At 46.9% G+C, this 9972-nt stretch overlaps 1 protein-coding gene across 1 annotated transcript; it reads right to left on the reverse strand.

Moving 5' to 3' along the window:
- Positions 1-211: 211 nt before the first annotated feature.
- Positions 212-7815, reverse strand: LOC133340555 (protein kish-A-like). The gene is made up of 4 exons (XM_061548858.1): positions 7605-7815; positions 3900-4009; positions 3100-3134; positions 212-2474 (listed from the first exon to the last, which is right to left on the reverse strand). Exons 1-4 carry the CDS (start codon positions 7605-7607, stop codon positions 2404-2406), a joined length of 219 nt encoding a protein of 72 aa, XP_061404842.1. The 5' UTR covers positions 7608-7815; the 3' UTR covers positions 212-2403.
- Between the last annotated feature and the right edge of the window lie 2157 nt (positions 7816-9972).

The raw sequence follows: 9972 nt of genomic DNA on the forward strand, positions 1-9972 counted from the left end.
GTCAGCCCATGTATATCTGCACTCTATAGTTCACTGTACTGAAAATACAGTTCAACCACAACACAACACAGATCTTGGTACAAATCAACCTCTGCGCCAAAACATGGATGCCAAATATTGGACTGTACCGGGTCAAACCGGAATAGGTGTCACCAAGATTGTTATCGGTCTTTGTTGAGACTTAAGTCAACTGGCATACACGACAGCAAAGGTTATTCAAAAAAAGCTTTACTGGACAAAGATGGAATACAGGAGTGGGTTCTGTAAACAGGCCTATGGCCAACTTCTATGGAATGTCAACAGTGCTATCTTTGAACACTACCAGGGGCAGTTAATGGTAATCGTTGCCTTGAGTGGCTTGTCGAGGGACCATTTCACATTTCTGCCCCGATAGAGAGCAAATGGGAGTGTCCACTCGCGATTCGAGATGTCATCACATGACTAGGATGGCAACTTACAATCAGATCATGTAAAAGTCTACCCAGGAGGCTGTGTGCTCTACAGATCGATCATTGTTAATCAAATTCACTTTTTAATTTAAAAAAACCTCAAACACGTGCATCAATATCTCTTTCAAAAAGTATATTCGGTGACGTATTGGGCAATAGCCCTTATTCACAGCACATGTATGCAATGGCCCTTCTTCATTGCACGTGTTGAGTGTTTTTTTTGTTGTGATTGTGCACCACAGCCAACGTAGGGTCACCAAATAATTGTTAGCGTTACCAATTTTTGTTTCGATTGATCAGACAACTTCTGCCGTGCCAAGCCATTTATGTCTAATGTTTTTGTTCGTAGGTGTTCAGCGTAGACGCACCGATGGCGACGATTACCTTCAAATTGCCCCAGTCAATTGGGACACAAATCCTGGACATGCAGTGGTCAACGTCGAAAGGAGTTTCCCCTTAGAGCGATTTCTTATAATCTAAACGATATGCAAGCATTCTCAACCGAGAAGCGACGATCACCGACCCTTTAACGATCCCATCACTGAGTCACGTGGCTCTTCTTCTGCACCAGCAGGGGAGAGTCCCAGACGGCAGGCACCTTGAGCCTCGAGAACATTTGCAAACCCACGTGGACGAGGGAAAAATATATCGAAAGGGAGAAAGAAAAAACGCACCTTAAATTGCCGCTGTGGTGCAAAACCGAAACCCTTAATAACTGCAAAATCTCACCGTCTTGTGAAAAAATTAGTGTCTCACAAAGGAGGTTAAAATTTTTAATCCGATGCATTCTTTGTGGCTGCCAGCACAATACGCGAGGGTGCCCTCCTCTGCGTTTGGGCAAGGCCCTTGTTGAATTGTTGTACAGTTTTTGGTCAAACACTGCTGCACTGAAATACAATGCTGGAGTCAATCTCGATGCCATAATCCAAACTCTACCTGCCCCATTTTGACCAGACATGACTTTCGTGCATCCACTAACATACCCTGCGAGTAGCACAGCTTGTGCCGATTGGTGGAAGTGGTGCCTCTGCGTAAGTTTTAGCGGTTGTATGGCGCAGCTCTCCGACTTGTATTTGGGTTGTCTTGTTCTGTCAGTTAAAACTTCAGTTTCTTCAGTTGAGGAACTTCAATTCCTGAAGAAACTCCTCCAGCACGTCAGAGTGAAATGTCAGACATTGGGCCGAACCATGCGCGGTACGACCCCGGAAACGCATCGCGGAGGTGGGAGCTGTGTTCGTCATGGCGCACAGAGAGAGTGTTTCTAACTCCAGCGACATCACAACTCGTGTTACACTCACTCAGGACTACGACTACCGCAGCAATGACGATGGAATGTGTGTACGAATGACGCCGTTTCCCGTCGCAGTGTTCCCATCCATGCCACACTTCTCAACAGCTAGAGAACCAAAGGCGCAGTTGAAAAAGCCGCGCGCATTGACATTGGGGGCATGTGATGTTTGCGAATATGATGTTATTGTAAAGAGATGATAGAATGTGGCACCGAAGTTGCAAAAATGCGTAAAGTGATAACGATGCGGAGCTACGGACGTCAGCAGGAGGCAGCAGGGAAATATGCATTGCTGTGCTGTAATATGCTCCCAACGTCTACGCTTTCCCGCCTTCTAAAACCGCAGCGTTGACCAGTGTGCACGGCATGGGGAAGGCTCTCATCTAGCAGCTAATGGAAATGTACCTAATGATAAAAGTGATAATACAACATTTATTATGCCAATGAGGCAATGGTGATTATATCAGTACTCCTGTTGATGTAGTAGTGACGATGGTGAGATGATGATGGCGATAGTGATGATAATTTGGAGTCTCCTAGGAGTGCAAACTCAGAGTGAAACTCGGCTCCCGACTGCCCGGTGCATGCACCTCATCCCCCTTCTCTCTTCCCCCCTACCTCCACTCCCCCTCCCCCCAGCCGTAGTGACTGGCCCTTTGCCCTGTGCTACTGGAGGAAGAGGATGCTGAATGCCATGGCAATGCACGCCACTCCCACATACGCGCTCTTCCGTTCACCTGCACACACCCACACAAACGCACGCACGTACGTGTACACATACACACACACGTGCGTGCCAGAACACATGCACAGGCACGTGCTTGAATGCACAGAAGCAAAGAACACACAATAACAACAAAAACAAAGATCCCCCGTATAGCTGTAACATACTGTTGGGGCAAGTGGAGTTAGCAAGTACCTATGAAGGCCAGGACGGTACAGGAGGGAGTGGGTGGCCAGCACCATGCCCGACTGCCAGTCTCCCGAGTGGTAATCTTTACTCACAGCAGTAGGTATTCATTTGAGGTTGAGTCGTCCAAGGGAAGGCCCTGTGAGCGGGAATTGAACTCGAGACACCGGGTTCATAATGCAGGGTGCTAACAACTACACTACCACTCCCCACAAGTACAAACACACACACGTGCAAGCACACACAGGCACGCAAACATACGTGTAGTCAGACTTGCATGTAGAACACTACGCATGCACGCACTTAAATAAATGCACGTACACGCACACATGCACGCACGCAGGCACACACATACACGCGTGCATTAATTAATACAGCACAATGCAAAGGAGTGCAACGGCATGACAGCAACAGGAGCATGCCCGTGGGCACCCAAACCCTTCATAACGCACCTATCCTGGCACACTTCCAAAAAATGCCGAGAATTCTGTGAACAGAAGAAAATAAATCAAAATTACAAAAAAAATTGCAATAGTCCATTCTCTGGTCAATATTCTTTAAGAAGAGGCAATTTACAATGCATTCGTTTAGAAAAAATAATAATAAAATAGAATACAATTTAAAATAATAAAAGCAAAAAACCCACGACGTTTTGATCGCAATACAAGCGGTCTTCATCAGGCAGAGAGAAAAGAGGGCAGGCAGGAAAGTGCTGCCCCCTACAGTGTGGTACAGAGGTCAGAGGTAGCTCTGGGATATCTGGTGCTGCAGGCTGTTCTCTATACACAAAGGGTTGCACTGCTCTAGGACAAATTTACGAATTGGATTCTTCGTCTCATGGCATGATGCCGATAGCCCAGTCGGGATAGAATTGAAGATAAAGATTACAAAGAACTAATTGGCCTGTGGCCTGCTTGCTCCACGTATTTGATTTTATGCTTTTACCTTAAAACAGGAATGTTCAACCTTTGTAGGCCCCACCTCCTTATTCCTCCATCTCCACCCCCTTCCTCGTTAGGAAGGGGGTGGAGCCTCTTTTGGCTCCGCACCTTTCCTTTTTAGGACACGCCCCCTTCTTCTTTAGACCCCACCTATTTCTGTTTAGGCCCAATTCCCTCCTCCGGACACACGGTTGGGCTTGTTTGGGTAGTGGTGGGCGGGGACAGTGGGGAGGGGGTGGGAACGGCTTCAAGACAACCAAAATCCCCCTTGGAGCAATGTGATAATAGATTTATATCCCACTGCCGCTCACCCGGTTTTGTTGTGGTCCAGCATGGAGGGGAAGAGCGCCCGCACATACGCGCACGTGCACACCAGCAGCAGCAGCACCGTCAGCAGCGCCTGGAAGTTAAATATTGCCGACTGGAGGGAAGGAGGCAGATGGGAGAGACATGAGGCATTTAACTTGTTAAATCGGGTAGTGGGAAAACGGCCAGACAGAAACAGTTGGAATCTGGCAGGCCACCCTGATTAACGCTGCAGACATATTAATCGTTAACTACTACGCGCTGTTTGCATTATAATGGATGTTTCAGATCCTATTTACATAATTTTATATGAGGCCATTGTATGATGGCATCATAGTGAAAATTTTACCAATTAGAAAACTTACTTCGAACGTAATGCAAAATTGCCCCCTACTGTGAAACTACTGGAGACTGTATGGATGATAACAGCACCTACCTTTGTGTTGCTAGCCTTGCGCTGTGAAAGCACCAATACAAAATGTACTGAATTATTATGAATCGCAACACTCAAACAATGACCAAGAGTATTTGTTTGGTGACTATGAGGGTTTTACTAAAAATAAGTGATACATCCATAAAGTAGAGACTTGTGCTGATAGAAGATGGATTCTAAACGGTGGATTGCAAGTTCACCGTTTACAGTAGATTAAATGGTTAAAAAAATTAATACGGTTCGCAATTTTTTTAATCAATCAAATCTTCATTTCTATAGCACAATTTCATGCAAAGGATGCCATTCAAAGTGCTGTACAGATAAAAACACATTAATAGACTAATTCACAAGAAGAACAAAAGCAAATTCCATATAAAACAAACTTGAATTATAATAAATTACTATCGAAGGAATATAAATAAATAACACTATAAAATAATCTTAAGTAAAAGCAAGTCTAAAAAGGTGAGTTTTTAGATTCAACGTAAAACTGCTTCATGATTGTGAAGCCCTCAGATCCCCTGGCAAGCTGTTCCACAGGTGAGGACCATACACACTGAAGGCCACTTCTCCGTGAGTTTTGGTCCTGGCCCTTGGGTCGACAAAAAGATCAGAACCGGAGGATCTGAGGAATTTTGTTGGTTCATATCTACAAAGCATAGAAGACATGTATGCTGGTGCCAAACCATTCAACGATTTAAAAACCAATATATTTTTTTTATTAATCCTTTGACTGACCGGCAGCCAGTGCAAGGACCATAACATAGGTGTTACGTGGGAGTTCTTTCTGGTTTTCGTGACCACCCATGCTACGGCATTCTGAATAAGTTGTAGGTGACATTGACTTTTCCAGAAGACCGAAAAAGAAAGCATTGCAGTAGTCAAGTCTGCTGGTAATAAAAGCATGAATCAGTTTCTCAGTAGTTAACCGAGAGAGAAAAGGCTGCACCTTAACCATATTTCTAAGATGATAGAAAGCTGTTTTGGTGATATATCTGTGGGCTTCAAAGTTCAAATCCTAATCAATCAAAACACCTACGTTTTATATTCTTAGGTTAAAACCTACGTTTTAACCTGCTGTTTGGCGTTTTCTGTCGGCGAGCATAAATTTGTGAGCAGTTTATCTCATGGGCTTTTGCTCCAATTACCAGGACCTCTGTTTGGTCTTTGTTAAGTGCCAGGAAATTCAGTGCCATCCACATTTTAATATCATCAATGCACTTCATAAGGGTATCGATGGGGCTTACATCATTTGGAGAAACCGAAACGTATAGTTGCGTATCGTCAGCGTAGCAATGAAAATCACCTCGTGGTAGCATATAGAGGCTAAATAAAACAGGTCCCAGAATGGAGCCTTGTGGAACACCACACGTAATTTCTGTCTTTGAGGACGACAGATCACCTAAAAATACGAATTGCTCTCTGCCGGTCAAATAGCTCTTAAACAAATTTGCAACTGTACCGGAGAGGTCGACCCATCTCTGCAATCTCTCAAAAAGAATATTGTAATCAACCATGTCAAACTCTGCACTAAGGTCCAAAAGCACAAGGACGGATAATTTTTTGTCATCAGTGTTCAATCTTAAATCATTAACAACCTTACCAAATGCAGTTTCAGTGTAGGCTTTCATGACCAATATGGTTCGTAATAAATGTTTGGATCAGATCGCGTAAGTAAAATATGTGTTATACACATTATTACACTCCAGCACGGCGGCTACTTCCTCTCTGTTGTTTATTGTTGTTCCTCGCAGCAGCTTTTTGCTAAACCATTTGAACAAAGACAGTCCCTGCATCGCGAGCTTTCAGATGAGCTTCTGCGGCCGACTGGAACGCTCTTCCTTCCGATGTTAAGAAGCCACTGGAGCTATGCACTTTTAAGTCGAGATTGAAAACTAATATCTTTAGAACTACTTTTTGTGTTTAGTTTGTTGTCTTTCCCCCACATCTCCGATTAGCACGGTTGGCTACATATGGTACGAAATAAGTTCAACATACATACGCAGCGAGTTGAAGGTACCAAAAAAAAACCAATGACATTAAATGTATGCGTTCTGCACTTCATTTGCCAAAATTTCAACTGAGAATAATAAAATGTCGACTTGACTGTCATGCAATGAACATTTATCTGGGTGCGAAAGTGCTGCCCCCTAGTTTGTGGATAAAAATAGGTCACTTGAAGGGAACTTAAGGGAGTTGTGCACAATACGGTACTTGGTATTACACAAGGAGTAAAAGCAATTCTGCGAGGATTCATCCCAGGGCATGCTGCCGAAAGCACAATGACAATAAAGTTTTGGGGATGACGACAAAAAAAAGGAAAAATGACTAAATATAGCAAAGCGATTAACTTCAGCCACTGTAGACGATTAACAAACCAAATCTAAAAATCTCTCCATGTTTATCAAAAAGCTGACGTTTCGGGCAATGAAACTGCTTATTAGCAGCAGGTCCATTGCCCAAAAGTCCACCTCATCATAAAGAATGCATGCTCTAACCACTGCTGGATGAAGGCCTCATTAAGTCATGACGCCTAAACAAACATAACATGTTTCTGCACTCGCAATAGTCAAACCGATTAAGTCATGTATGCAAGCATTTGCCGCACCAATTATAGTTTCAGCTCACTCAATCGTCAAGTCGAAGAACAATTGTCACAGCCAAAAGTAGCAATTGTACACAAGTCCACGTTTAGCCTTAACTCAAGACACCGGCCCATGTCGCAATAACCCAGAGTTCGACTTCGCAACAGCGACCGTAGCTATTGACTGGCAAAATTCTCACGCACTGACCATCTGTGTGTAGTCTAATAACCAAAATTAAACATCAACATCAACCACCTGCCGCGAGCAATAACACTGCTGAACGTCTCACACCCATCCCCAAAGCCGTCACCACCGCGATGTCACAATCCACACAATTCCCTGCACGCGAGCTGATTTTACTGAACTCATTACAAACAAATAAAGCATTCAACTAAACGATAACAAACAAAATACGAAGTAAAAGCTGCCACGTATGCAGGCCCGAGACGGCGAGGGCGACCTCGACTAGCGGCTTTGGCCGCGCGAGTTGAAAGGCAACGCGGCCACCGCGACAGTACCAATAGCAGGCCTCGATATCTGCCAGGCCGCAGACATCGGTCTGTGTTTTAAGCTAAATTAAATTAACTTAAAACTAAGTTTACATGCTAATAGAGGCGGCGACAGCTGCACTCGAGTGATTAAACTGTTAAAGGGTTTAAAATAAGCGTGGGTATGCGGGTAAGGTCGTGTACCATAGCAGCTGGTTGTGGTGAGGCAGGAGACAGCAGTCAAAGCCACTAGAGGGCGAAATGGCGAAGTTGAGGACTTCCGAACAAAAAATATTAAATAAGTTTCACTCAACAGTAGCAGCACAGCCCTCTCATCTCACTCGGCCTCCTCTCGGTTTACTCTACCTCTTTCCTCTCAGCTCACTCTCCTACCTCTCTCCTCTCAGCTCACTCTCCCCTCTCAGCTCACTCTCCTACCTCTCCCCTCTCAGCTCACTCTCCTACCTCTCCCCTCTCAGCTCACTCTCCTACCTCTCCCCTCTCAGCTCACTCTCCTACCTCTCAACTCACTCTCCTACCTCTCCCCTCTCAGCTCACTCTCCTACCTCTCCCCTCTCAGCTCACTCTCCTACCTCTCCCCTCTCAGCTCACTCTCCTACCTCTCTCCTCTCATCTCACTCTCCTACCTCTCCCCTCTCATCTAACTCTAATACCTCTCCCCTCTAATCTCACTCTCCTACCCCTCCCCTCTCAGCTCACTCTCCTACCTCTCCCCTCTCAGCTCACTCTCCTACCTCTCACCTCTCAGCTCACTCTCCTACCTCTCCCCTCTCATCTCACTCTCATACCTCTACCCTCTCAGCTCTCCTACTTCTCTCCTCTCAGCTCACTCTCCTACCTCTCTCCTCTCAGCTCACTCTCCTACCTCTCCTCTCTCAGCTCACTCTCCTACCTCTCCCCTCTCAACTCACTCTCCTACCTCTCCCCTCTCAGCTCACTCTCCTACCTCTCCCCTCTCAGCTCACTCTCCTACCTCTCCCCTCTCATCTCACTCTCCTACCTCTCAACTCACTCTCCTACCTCTCCCCTCTCAGCTCACTCTCCTACCTCTCCCCTCTCAGCTCACTCTACCTCTCCCCTCTCAGCTCACTCTCCTACATCTCCCCTCTCAGCTCACTCTCCTACCTCTCCCCTCTCAGCTCACTCTCCTACCTCTCCCCTCTCAGCTCACTCTCCTACCTCTCCCCTCTCAGCTCACTCTCCTACCTCTCTCCTCTCAGCTCACTCTCCTACCTCTCCCCTCTCAGCTCACTCTCCTACCTCTCTCCTCTCAGCTCACTCTCCTACCTCTCCCCTCTCAGCTCACTCTCCTACCTCTCCCCTCTCAGCTCACTCTCCTACCTCTCCCCTCTCAGCTCACTCTCCTACCTCTCCCCTCTCAGCTAACTCTCCTACCTCTCTCCTCTCATCTCACTCTCCTACGTCTCCCCTCTCAGCTCAGTCTCCTACCTCTCCCCTCTCAGCTCACTCTCCTACCTCTCCCCTCTCAGCTCACTCTCCTACCCCTCCCCTCTCATCTAACTCTCATACCTCTCCCCTCTCAGCTCACTCTCCTACCTCTCACCTCTCAGCTCACTCTCCTACCTCTCCCCTCTCATCGCACTCTCCTACATCTCCCCTCTCATCTCACTTTCCTACCTCTCCCCTCTCAGCTCACTCTCCTACCTCTCCCCACTCAGCTCACTCTCCTACCTCTCCTCTCTAATCTCACTCTCCTACGTCTCCCCTCTCAGCTCACTCTCCTACCTCTCCCCTCTCAGCTCACTCTCCTACCTCTCCCCTCTCAGCTCACTCTCCTACCTCTCTCCTCTCATCTCACTCTCCTACCTCTCCCCTCTCATCTAACTCTAATACCTCTCCCCTCTAATCTCACTCTCCTACCCCTCCCCTCTCAGCTCACTCTCCTACCTCTCCCCTCTCAGCTCACTCTCCTACCTCTCACCTCTCAGCTCACTCTCCTACCTCTCCCCTCTCATCTCACTCTCATACCTCTACCCTCTCAGCTCTCCTACCTCTCTCCTCTCAGCTCACTCTCCTACCTCTCTCCTCTCAGCTCACTCTCCTACCTCTCCTCTCTCAGCTCACTCTCCTACCTCTCCCCTCTCAACTCACTCTCCTACCTCTCCCCTCTCAGCTCACTCTCCTACCTCTCCCCTCTCAGCTCACTCTCCTACCTCTCCCCTCTCATCTCACTCTCCTACCTCTCAACTCACTCTCCTACCTCTCCCCTCTCAGCTCACTCTCCTACCTCTCCCCTCTCAGCTCACTCTACCTCTCCCCTCTCAGCTCACTCTCCTACGTCTCCCCTCTCAGCTCACTCTCCTACCTCTCCCCTCTCATCTCACACCTCTACCCTCTCAGCTCTCCTACCTATCTCCTCTCAGCTCACTCTCCTACCTCTCCCCTCTCATCTAACGCTAATACCTCTCCCCTCTAATCTCACTCTCCTACCTCTCTCCTCTCAGCTCACTCTCCTACCTCTCTCCTCTCAGCTCACTCTCCTACCTCTCCTCTCTCAGCTCACTCTCCTACCTCTCCCCTCTCAACTCAC

Source organism: Lethenteron reissneri, chromosome 2 (genome assembly GCF_015708825.2).
Source record: "Lethenteron reissneri isolate LAM-NWPU_2019-01 chromosome 2, ASM1570882v1, whole genome shotgun sequence".
Classification (NCBI taxonomy): Eukaryota; Metazoa; Chordata; class Hyperoartia; order Petromyzontiformes; family Petromyzontidae; genus Lethenteron; species Lethenteron reissneri.